Source organism: Arvicanthis niloticus, chromosome 6, assembly GCF_011762505.2.
Source record: "Arvicanthis niloticus isolate mArvNil1 chromosome 6, mArvNil1.pat.X, whole genome shotgun sequence".
NCBI classification, from domain to species: domain Eukaryota; kingdom Metazoa; phylum Chordata; class Mammalia; order Rodentia; family Muridae; genus Arvicanthis; species Arvicanthis niloticus.
Window position 1 is genome coordinate 47,503,727 of NC_047663.1, and position 12,494 is coordinate 47,516,220.

General features: G+C 40.2%; 1 protein-coding gene across 4 annotated transcripts; it reads right to left on the minus strand.

The window, feature by feature from the left end:
• Positions 1 to 821: 821 nt before the first annotated feature.
• On the minus strand, positions 822 to 10,389 carry LOC117711667 (olfactory receptor 1A1). Of its 4 annotated transcripts, XM_076936337.1 has the most exons (4): positions 10,096 to 10,389; positions 7,811 to 7,950; positions 5,778 to 5,984; positions 822 to 3,496 (listed from the first exon to the last, which is right to left on the minus strand). In XM_076936337.1, the coding sequence occupies exon 4, from the start codon at positions 3,489 to 3,491 to the stop codon at positions 2,553 to 2,555; it is 939 nt and encodes a 312-aa protein (XP_076792452.1). In that variant the 5' UTR covers positions 3,492 to 3,496; positions 5,778 to 5,984; positions 7,811 to 7,950; positions 10,096 to 10,389; the 3' UTR covers positions 822 to 2,552. The 4 variants fall into 4 exon arrangements, 3 of the variants coding, with proteins under 3 accessions (XP_076792452.1, XP_076792453.1, XP_076792451.1); XM_076936338.1 differs by lacking the exon at positions 7,811 to 7,950; XR_013111202.1 differs by lacking the exon at positions 822 to 3,496 and having other exon boundaries at positions 5,327 to 5,984.
• Positions 10,390 to 12,494: the final 2,105 nt, after the last annotated feature.

Consider the following 12,494-nt stretch of genomic DNA (forward strand, 5'->3'; position numbering starts at 1 on the left):
GGGTGAACCTCTAGAAAGTCCCAGAGACCTGGGATGTGAGAGGCTCCCTGGACTCAGTGGAGATGACCTTAGCCATAGTGCTTAACAGTGTGGAGATGGAACTTGAAGGGACTGCCTTCAGCAGATAGACTGGGCTCCCAGTGGGGGAATGGAGTCACCAAACGGCCTTCAAAAATTTTGACTCAGAATTGTTCTTGTCTAAAAGAAATGCTGGGATAAAAATGGAGTAGGGATTAAAGGAAAGGCCATCCAGTGACCAGTCCAACTTGGGATGCATCCCATGGGTGGGCACCAAACCCTGACACTATTATTGATACCATGTTGTATTTGCAGACAGGAATCTATCATGACTATCCTCTGAGAGGCTCTACCAGCAGCTGACTGAGACAGAAGCAGATACTTACAGTCAACTATTGAACTGAGGTTGAGAACACCTATGGAAGAGTTGGGGGAGGGATTGAAGGAGCTGAAGGGAATGGCAACTCCACAGGAAGACCAATATCAACTAACCCAGACCCCTGGGAGTTCCCAGAGACTAAGCCAACTAAAGGGTATACACAAGGTGATCTGATGCCCTGGGCACATATGTAGCAGAAGACTGCCTTGTCTGGCCTCAGTGGGAGAGGATGTACCTAATCTTGGAGAGACTTGATGCCCCAAGGAAGGGGGAATCCCTGGAGGAACCCTCTTAGAGACGAAGGGGAGGAGAGATGGGGGAAGAACTATGCCAGGGGCAATGGTAAGAAGGGGTAACATTGGAATGTAAATAAATAAAACAACTAAAAACATTGAAATGTATTGATAATATAATTTTGGGTGTTTATGTGCGTATGTCCACACTTGAGTTTAGGTACATATTCAGTCACATACAAGTGCATGTGGAGGCCAGAGGTCAATCACTCTCTAGTGTATTTTCTAAGACAAGCTCTCTTATTGAACCTGGAGCTCACCAATTTGCTAGACTGATTGACCAGCCATTCCCAGGGACCCTGGCAGCCACAGCTTCTCACTTCCCACATTACAGAAGAATGTGGATATATACCCAGCTTTTTTACATGAGTGCTGAGGATCCAAATGAAGACCCTCCTGCTTATGAAGCAGATTCATTGTCTTGTCCTGGAATTTTCTAAATAAAACCTCTTTCCTTTCCCATTAGTTGAACATTCACTCACATTTGTAGTCATTCATACCGTATCCTTAGGTATGGAAGCTCCTGGTTTCGGTGCATTAGAGTCCTGAAAACAGAGAAACATCATCTTTCTTTATCCACAAACAAGGTTTTGATAGTGTGGATCACCTACAGAACATGATAATTTTAGATATTCTTGCATGATTAGCAAAGAAGCTTGTGTGCTGTTAGAAGATGTACTTTGTTTATTCATGGTGTCACCATGTTTGGAGATGAAACTGATGAATAGTTACTAATATTTTGGACAAATTTTTTCCCATTTTTCTCAAAAGGAGCATCAATTGATGGCACAGTGGGGTTCCACCATGGTTCTTCAGTGACTTCTGAATTAACTCCCCTATTCTGGAAGGAACATCCACGTGATCAGCATAGATAGTAGAATCATAGCCTCACTTTCTCTGGGCCACATTGGAGGAAGATGGCCACATTATTTTCTATATTGTTTTTGTCTCCTTCTTTATATTGAACCCATGTGTTTGCTGACTACATTTCATATTATACTGAATTAAACTAGAATTTTGTTATCTTAATCATGTAACAATTTTGTTGCTTAAATGAAAACAATTATATTAGTTACCATCACCTGAGTAAGGCTTTGATAAGAGTATTTTTGAGACAGTCTACTTTAATTAAACATGAAGGCAGCATAGAAATGTACCCCTGACAAAGTTTCTTTAAATGTTTAAAAATGGAGAACTTGATAAAATGGAAAATTTTGCAGTTTCATCACTTAACAGATGGGAGAAGAATACTGAGAGTTCAAATTCAAATCTGTGTTACTTATGAGACCATCTTCAAGACACAAAACAAAATAAAAAAGACATAAACTATGTCCAGTCTGGCAATATTTGATCATTATTAGATTAAACTTCAGAAATTAATATTTTAATTAACTAATACCATCTCTATTCACATTTTTTGGATGCATGTTAAATGACCAAGATTGTGAAGACACAGCCAGGTGTTGGTCTTGCAGGCTAGCAGTTGTGATAAACATAGTCCTTAGAAAGAAAACAGCACACAGTAATCTACAGTCTTTGAAGCATGCGCTACTATGATCACAGACTGTGACACAGGCAGCACAGACATTAGACTGATTTTGACACATTAAAGTCAAAGCTGGTCAGTCGGCTGGTGAGAACTAAACCCAGAGCCATGTGCTGGCAGAGCCTTCTGCCCAATGGGGCAGAAATACATTGATATTAGTGCATTTCATAAATTGCCTCATCAGACTATCAAAAATGCTCCCGAGGGAAGGAATTCCAAGCAGGAAAGATGACAAGCAGCTCCTTGCAGGGGTGACATTGAAGCTGGATTTCCTAGTGCTTCTGACTGGGGACCACAGTGTCTGCTGTGCCTTGTCTCACATGGGGGATGAGGAGGAGGGGCAGTGGAAGAGTTTCCTCAGAGCAGCCTTCATATCTCGGTTCCTTAGGCTGTAGATGAAAGGGTTCAGCATTGGGGTCACTGCTGTGTACATCACTGTTATCAATGCATGCTTCAGACTGTAACTGGTCAGGGGCCGGAAATACATGCCCATGACTGTCCCATAATACAAAGACACCACTGTCAGGTGGGAGCCACAGGTGGACAAGGCCTTGAGGAAGCCCTTGGTGGATGGAACCCGCAAGACTGTGGAAAAGACCCGGACATAGGAGATGATGATGCACAGTAGAGGCACAGAGAAGACCCCCACCCCAAGGTACATCATCTTCACATTGAAGTGGATGTCAGAACAGGACAGCTGGAGCAAAGGAGTAATGTCACAGTAGAAGTTGGCCACATCCTTATTGCCACAGAAGGACAATCTAGCTGTGAGTAGGGTGTGGGGCAGTGCATTGGTATTTCCAATCACCCAGGACCCAGCAACCAGCAGGACACAAAGTCGTGGACTCATAATTGTTGCATAATGAAGTGGGCGGCTGATGGCCACAGCTCGGTCATATGCCATTGCAGCTAGTATATAACTGTCTGTGTTTCCCAATGATATCATGAAGTACATCTGTGCCATACACCCCCCAAAGGAGATGGCCTTGCTACCCAGGACATGGTTGGCCAACATCTTGGGAATAGTTACAGAGGAGAAGAAGATGTCAACAAGGGAGAGGTTGGCCAGAAAAAAGTACATGGGGTTATGAAGGCGAATGTCGAAGTGAATGGCTAGGATGATGAGCGTGTTCCCAATCACTGTGATGGGGTAAATGAACAGGAAGAGGATGAAGAAGAGATATTCCTGCTCCCGCTGCCTTGTGACTCCTAGGAGAGTGAAATCTGTGGTAGAAGACTCGTTTTCTTCTCTCATGGCTCCTTCAACATGAAATCAGACATGAACCCCGTACCATTAGTGCAATTATGATCTGTGTTACCACATCCAACATTTTACTCAAGAGTTCAGCTCTCTACACCCAGATTCATGAAATTTAGAGCCATATAATTGGGGCAATTTGCTGTTGATCTATGGCAAATGTAGTCATTTACTCCTGAACACACATCTAAGTAGTGAGTGAGCACCTCTGACTCACATTTTTTCTCATCCACACCATAATCCATCTAAGATTTGATCATTTCATAATTAAAATTTACATTCAACTGCCTCATGTCATAATAAAGGTTAAATGAAATATTAATTGTTCATTCCACATGTAAAGCAATTTTTCCTTTTGTGGAGAGTTCTGAATTACAAATTTAGTATACAAGTGAGGACCAATTACCTTTTGGGGTAATTAACAAATACTCCAGTGCAAACAGCCTGTCAGTGTTAATGCTGGCCTGGAAATGTGGAGTTGTTGCACTGAACAAGCACTACGCCATCTTAAGGTCAAGGAGGCAACAGTATCTGCAGTGGTTACTGGAGGGTTTTAACCACGATAGTCACTGCAATTAGTCCAGTTAATGTTCTCAGGATCCCCACTGACAAAATAGATTTCATAGGCTTTTTCTTGGTGACAAATGCTCAAGTATACACAACCATGATGTGTCTTTCTCCAGTCTTTTCTGTTTTTATTTCTTTTCAAGTGTCATAGGACTACATCATGGATATATCTGCTGCTAAGCTAACTCTTAGTTTTATTTATAGAGGTTTCAATTTTCTGCCACATTTCCATGTTCAGGCATCTTGCCCACATGGCTGGCTAAACTGCCTTTAGCATTTATCCAGGCTAAGAAGAAATAGCCATGGTTTGGGGAGAAGAACGACACATAGTTCAGTGTGTGAAGCATGTGTGCATGAGGTCTTTCACTGTTTCTGTAGCATGTCGACTGGATTAGGATGGTGGCCAGCAAACTCCCATAATCTGCCTGTCTGTCCACCAATGCTGGAATTACAGGTATGCCCAGCCATGCTCAGCTGTGCATGTGGGTGCTGGAGACTTAAAATCCAGTTTTGAGGCTTTCAGAACAACTGTTCTTACCCACGGAGGCATCTCACCAGACTCACATTGTTTACTCTAACCCCCATTAGATTGTTGTTCATAGTGTACAACAGTCAACTAACATTCCATGTTTGTTTAGCTGAATAGTGTTTCATTTCTTGCCTAGTGTCCAGTTTATTTTCTCTTGAATGTAAATGTGATAGTGTTGATTGTTTATATAAAAAGTCATTGCACAGCCCAGCTTTTCTATTTTCTATCTTGATGCTTTAGTAGGTTAGACCACCATGGTTTACTACCTGAAATATTACAATATTTTCTTAGCTGTTTCTGTAGCCTCCTCCTCTTTTCCCTAGCTTGTGCTCTCAGTCATACTAATTATGACTAAGCCTACCAACTGCTTAGCTAAGTATGCTATTTTGGTCTTTTTTTGAGCAACAAATTTAAACTACGTTTCTTAGTCTCTGCTGCAGGGAGGTGCAGCTACGTGACTGAGTTCTAGCCAATGCAATTAGGCGTTCTAGTTGTGAGCTTCTTTCACACTCCATTGCTGACTAGAAATGTTGAAGAAATTGAATGGAATGATGGGGTTATGTTGTGGGATGAGGTTATATCAAGAGCTTCCCACATACAGGAAAGATTCCCCAAACAAAAAATTCATTTGTACATTTACCTTGTAGAAAATAGTCTTTTATTCTTGTTTAAGCCATAGCTTAAGATCATAGCTTATGATCATTTTGCTACAATAATTGAGACATATGTAGTTCACTAATCTTTCTAAAGTGATTTTTATTAAAATTAATTGAATATGTGATTGATTCAATCACAAATTTTCAATATTTTTAACATGAATTACAGAGTGAACATGGGGATGTAAGTATAATCATCCTTTTCATAGCTAAAGACCCTTTCATCACTGCACCAAAAGCAGCTTAGTTTGATCTCTTAAGAGTCCCTTTCTCTTCTTCATGATACCTCACGAAGGGTCAGTTAACACAGACACCTAAGACTGTGGGTAACACAGAGGCATGCTCATGTGGCATGGAAGGGTAAGGTTTCAGAGGGAGGCTTGGGCAACATGGTGGACTAAGTTGATGTTGACCACTCTCATTTACATGAGCTACACATTTCCATGAACTACACAGAAGTTGTAGACTATTATAAAAACAAAAAGTACATTAAAATGCATGACATTATTTAAAAGAATAACAGGGGAATACCTTAATATGATAACCAAAAGATTCCTCAGAACAAAACTTAAAGCTGTTGTCTGTGAAGTGTTGGCCCCTAGCGATCAGTCATGAGAGAGGTTGGACTCAGTGGCTGAGATGTAGGTCTTTATGTTCTTAGGTTCAAAGGACATGTCCACAGATCCACATGAAGCATAGGGATTCATTGTCTATGCCTTAAACACCTGAAATAATACCCTAAGTATAAAAAGAGAACAAGAATTTGTCCATGTAGACATGAGTTTAGGAATAAAATATCAAAAGAATAAAACCCACAAAAAGCAATGATTGTTCACCAAGAGAACCTGAGGGAAACTCTTGTACTGTAAGACATCAAATTCAAGTTTTTTTGTTTGTTAGTTTTTTCTAAACTAATACTTAAAAATCTTGTTTTTTATAATTTTACAAAAGTATCTTAGAAAATATAGTTTCAAGAAATATTCCTCATCCAAAATAATCATGGAGAGTGTTGAGAAATTGAGAAGTTATTGAAAGAAAATACATTTAAAATTAGCTGAAGAATTAGTAAAATTTAATACAGATTAAAAAAGAAAATAGGGAGGTGTAGAGATTGCAAAGCCCCATACAAAAATATCTGTTCTGTTTAGTTTGTCACTGAATTTAGTGCAATTACAATTTAAACAGTTACAGAAGGGTGTTCTGAAAAGGCAGAATTTAAAAAGCTGATACAAAACTGAGTTAGGATGATAGCAAGCCAAGGAAAACATCAAGACAACTGGAGGCAGGAGGATAGGAAGGAAGAAAGGGAGGAAGAGAGGGAGGGAGGGGGAAGAAAGGGATGAAGAATGGAGCAGTTATCCTATCAAGATGAAATAACACAATGCCATGATTCATAATGTGAACTGAATAAAAATTCACACCTGCATTGAAGTTTCTACAAGGCTGAGGAGTAATCAGAACTTCATAGCCATTACCTTAGCTATTCTTCCAGGTGATTGGAATATAATTTATGTGTTTTGCATATACCACCTTTAGCTATTTTTTCTGTTAATTAATTTATTCACTTTACATCCCAATAGCAGCCCCCAGAGGAGGGGAAGACCCACTTGGGTACTTGCTCACCCTGGGACATCAAGTCACAGCAGGACTAAGCACATCATCTCTCACTGAGGCTCAACCAGTCAGAATAGCTAGAGGAAGGGGATCCAGTGGTAGGCAACAGAGTCAGAGACAGCCCCCACTCCAATTGTTAGGGGACTCACATGAAGAGCAAGCTACCTTCTTATTAATGACTGCTAGCATAAGGGAGTGTATTGGAGTATAGCAAGAGTGTAAGTTGTGTTAATTACTATCAACTGCAGAATAATGGTTATGGTGTGAAGGACAGAAAAAGAGGACTTAGCATGAGAAAAAATGACAAATGAGTCTACAATATTTACTCTAAAAGTTGGGTCAAACAAATTCATATCCTGTGTATTAAAACTATATGTTAGATTTTTATCATATCTTTCTCTTGTTGTTCTGGTATTTTAAATACGATCCTTATAACATGATTGCACTTGAAATAAAGAGACCACAGATTTGGGAATGATTCAGTTCTGAGTATGACCAGGAACCTCGTGGCTCAAGACCATATCTCTGGGAGGTGAGAGATAGGAAGTATTCCTTGTAGAGAGGTGAAGGAGAAGACACTAATCAGAGTGGGAATTGGACCCTGAGCTCTGCACCATGTCAAGTGAGACAGGGTGAACCGAAGAAAGACACAGGCAAGAAGAAGCAGAGTAGCTTGGAGGATCCTTTGTACCACTATTTAATTACCAGGAGTTCCTCTCCAGATTATTAGTTTCCTATAAACCCAGTCTTCAACTCATAATCTAGTTTGTCACAATTTTGTTGCATTTCAGAAACAGTCCAGTTTCAGTACTTTCACATATAAACAATGGGATGCTTATGACTGTTCCCCCAAAATGCCATCCGAACACAACATTCCATTCATCCACTCTTCTCTCTCACACCTACAAACTGGAGAAGTCATGTAAAGTTGGGACTAGAATTCTTGATACCTGACTCCATTTGGACACTTTACATTCTTCAGCAAAAGCCCTAATTTTCCATGGATGTCCTCCCAAAACTTTTCCGTCCTCCTCCAACTCTCTATGACTGTTCAGAGGCTTGGACCTTACTTTCTTGTTCACTGAGAATCCTAAACCCATAAAATGAGCATTTCTTAATACTTTCTCGTACATATCACTTCCATGCATCTATATCTGTCTTATTACCCATAAAATGGCACCTATGTGTCAGGTCAGTCCTCCTATTCTTGGGTGTCTTCTCAGATACTTTGTTCCATGAACTCCCCAGTTCTCCCTAATCTCTGCAGTCAAACAGCCGCTCTCTCCTGCTGACTGGCAAGCACTCGCCAGCCCATCCAGCCACTCAGTTCTGTGACCTTCTTCAGAGCTACTCTTTTACTTGTGTCTATTCTTCCTTTCTGGACCAAGCTGCTTTAGAGAGAGATTTTCCCAGGGCTGAAGACATGTGTTTGCAATGTATAGATAAGATTATATAAATATCAAACCAGTGCATCATTCAGCACAAAAGTTATTAGATGACGTTTTTACTGTGTGTGGCTCAGTCTTCACAGACAAAATGCTGAAGCTCCAGAAGGGCTTTGGTGGAGGATGAGTGTAAGTCATGAATATTAGTATCTGTAACTTGCCTGGTGTGTTCAGTTGCCTGATGTGATTTGCAAGACACTCAATAGCATCCATTAGTGGTGGTAGATGGCATGGGCTGGTTTAGAAAGCTTAGACTGAGTGCTAAGGAGAGAGCTGGGGGCTAATGGCTACTGAGGTAGGAAAAGTGATGACTTTTCCAGGCAACTGGAGCAAGTGCATTAGGCATATTACTGAAGTAACACATCAGACAAAATATGCTATGCACCTTCATCTGTGGAAGAGGATATAGCACTGTCTGGGGAACAGGAAAAAGCCTAGACTTGAAGAGGTTGGGTAGTATGTGTGACTTTGGTCCCATGCAAGGGCTGTTCCTAGTTAGATACTAGGAATTATTAGAGTAGATGTGGACTCCACTCATATGTCTGGAGACAGAAGTGCCCAGTCCTTGCTTAATGCAAACATTGGCAATTTCTAAAGTGTCTAAGGAATGTGGCAACATGTGATTTCCAACCAGTTACAATAAAAAGTAAAGTCTGAGGAGCTGGAGAGATGGCTCACTGGTTAAGGGCACCAGCTGCTCTTCCAGAGGACCAGAGTTCAACTCCCAGCATCCACATGGCAACTCTCAACTGTTCATTACTCCAATTTTAAAAGATCTATCACCTCCACACAGACATACATGTAGCCAAACATCAATGGACACATAATTGAAATATATAAAATAAAAGAAGAGAAAATGAGAAGCAAGGACACACTTGACCCTGTGCTAGAATCTAGGGAAGTGCTGGCGAGATGGATTAATTGTTAAAGGTGTCTGCTTCCAAGCCTTATAACCTGATTTAGACATGGATCCTCTATTTTCTATGACACACATTATCTTTTCTGTGATGTGTGGGGTCAGAAGGTGTCTTTGTAGCTCTTCCCTGAAACCATATGCTTGTGTGAGTGCCTATACACATAACACAGAACAGACAATATTACTCCCAGGAGCACAAATGCTCTTCCTTGGTCCCATATGAATGGCTAAAGTCCAGGAAAAGTGTGGTCAGATGGCATTCCCTCCTACTGCCTTTTGTCTGTCAGGTCTTGAGGCTGATGGCCTAGGGTTCCCAAAGCCCTGGGCTCCATCCTCTCAGTACTGCATAAAGTAAGAGTGCTGGCCCATGCCTGTAATCTCAGTGCTCAGGAGCTGCAAAGAGGAGTTGCCTCTGTCTCCCCAGTGCTGGGAATAAAGGTGACCATTGCTATACCTGACCTAGCTTCCTTTATTATTATTTTTAATTCCAGAAAGGTTTTGTTGTTTGTTTTTGTTTTAAATCTCTTCATCTGTTACTTTTTTGTCTATTTGCTTTAATTTAAAATTCCCTGTTGTTCTTTCTGGTCTATGTGTACATACCTCCTCCCCATCTCTCTGTTTCTGTCTTTCTGTCTCTCTGTCTGTCTCTGTCTCTGTTTCTGTCTCCCTCTCCCTCTCCCCTCCCCTCCCCTCCTCTTCTCCTCTTCTTCTCTCTCTCTCTCTCTCTCTCTCTCTCTCTCTCTCTCTCTCTCTCTCTCTCTCTCTCTCTCTGATATTTGTGTCCCAGTTTTGATGCTTGCTACTCTGTGACTTCAGCACTCCATTTCACCTGATGAAAGATCTCTTATTAAAAAAATGTGATAATTTAACTTACCTTGTGGGGCCTTTGTGGGGTTAATAGAAAACAATGATGGTGACGCAGTCATTGGTGGACTGTTGCTTAAAGCTACAGTTACAGACACGATTTTCAGATTACCCAGTTCTATCTGATCAGATATTATTGTAAAGTGTCCTGACAGCTGATCTAGAACCTACTAGCATTCCTTTTGGGGAAGCATATTGGGGGCTGTGTTTTAGAGGGGTTCTAGTTTCTGGCCCATGAGCAGAAGGAACAGAAAGTGATGTCCTGGCTGGAACCTGAGAAAGAGGGATCTCCCGAATTACAGCTGGATAGATCTTAGCAGAGAGAAGATTGGGAATTTGTCAGCAGGTTATATAGTCTCTTGAAATATCATTCTCCCAGATCTTCATTCAGATCCAAGTCACAGTAATTGTTGATACTCATGGAAATTCTTTCTCATGTGCCTTTAGGGAACATAGTGGCTCTCAAGAGTGATTTAGAGTTTTCTGGAGAGAGTATCTCCAAGGTTCAAGCTCTAGGCTGACCTATTCTATCCTCTCTGTTGGGATATCCTTGCCTTTGTTGTTTAGACTCTATTAGGAACCACCTGGGAGTTGCAAGGACCCTGGTATTGAGATCTTGGTATTTCTGCATAGGTATACTTATGATTTTTGCTGTTTAGTGTTTCTAAGAAAGAGAATAACAATGCATCTTTTCACTAGGAGTTGACCAGAGAAACATTAGAGTGCAAGCTATGCTTTCTTTAAGGTAGCATGCTGAGAGCAGATCTCCAGATTTTCTAGATTCTGAGATATAGAAAGAATCTACATACATCAGAGCAGTATATGCATGTGTCACCTTTATAGTATCTCCAATGATGGATGTTGCCCTGTGATTTAGTATCTCCTGTGGCAAGGAGCTTACAGCCTTCTACAGAAAGTGGTAGTGAATGCTTGTGAGCCCAGGCTGGCTCATGAGTTGCTGACTTTGATGCATATTGATTGTACCTACCTTGGGCCAACATTTGCTTATTTTATATACCACTGAAATGGAAACAGTAATAAGAATAAATACATCCTCATGAAGTTAAAATGACTGAATAAATTGTATGTAATTCTTAAAAATAGTATATATTTTCAAATTATGTGTATTCTTGACATAGTGAATGCACATAGTTAGCAGGATATATTAATTCATTTTACCACTTGTATTTTTCAGAGGTCAGGACTGAACTGTAGGCTTTGTACTTGCTGGAGAAGTACTCTAACACTGAGCCAAAATCACAACTCCCTAATTATTCTATTATTTTTTTTTATAAAAATCTATATAGGATTTACTATGTAATCACCTTCTATTTTACTGATTGCTATGTGACAGATCTCTACATCCTTTATCAAACTGAGTATATTATCAATATTGAAACATTTTGAACGATATTTTTCTAGATATAGCAGAGCTCATGGTTCTGATCTAGATACAGCTGTTCTGTATCTAGATTGTTGTCTCATGTCTTGTCCATGAACTATCAGACACAGATATCATGGTATCCTAAATATAAATACATATAGGAGTTTTGATATCCTTCTCAGTGTCTCTTTGTTTTATCTCCTGAGTACCCATGAAAAGGAAGGAATTATTTAGTGGCATAGAAGAAAATGATGCTTTAGTCTCCTAATATTTAGCAGTGTTTTCTGTGGGCACTGAACACAGGTTTTATTGGCTCATGCAAAAGAATCTTGACCATCTGTCTTAGTTTGGGTTTTGTTACTATAGAGGCATTATAACCATAGCAACTCTTATGAAGAAAAACATTTAATTGGGGCTGACTTACAGTCTCAGAGGTTTAGTCCATTATCATCATGGTAGGAAACATGGCAGAATATAGGCAGGCATGCTGCTGGATAAAGAGCTGAGAGTTTTACATCTTGATCTGAAGGCAGTAGAAGGAGACTATGTACTATTGAGTGTAGCTTGAACATACTAGATCTCAAAGCCCACCTCCATAGTGACACATTTCCTCCAACAAGGCATACCTACTCTAACAAGGCCATACCTCCTAATAGCACCACTCTCTGTGAGCCAAGAATTTAAACACATGAGACTATGGGGTCCATTCCTATTCACACCACCACATTACCTTCTCCTCTCAAAATAGAAAAACAATAGTCTTGGGAATTTTTTTTAGGTGAGCAAGACTAAATGTAATTGTCTCTAGGAAAATCTGTCTTGGCTGTTTTCCATTTCACTGAACGTTTTTTCAGAAACAGGAATGATTATGCAACATATCTTCAGAAAAAGAGAGTGGCAATGATATGTTAAGTACCTAGAAGTAAAACAGAAACATAATTGAAGAAAGAGAGGTAAAAATATTTTTGAATCACTGTTTTATTTTGGAAAAAAATGCTACGAAAGACAATGTGGGAGTCAAGATG

Coding starts and splice junctions, on each gene's coding strand:
- LOC117711667 (XM_076936336.1), bottom strand. CDS start 10,147: ATGACTGCGTCACCATCATTGTTTTCTATTAACCCCACAAAGGCCCCA. Junction 3,497..10,095: donor CCCCACAAAGGCCCCACAAG/GTAAGTTAAATT, acceptor TTCATGTTGAAG/GAGCCATGAGAGAAGAAAAC.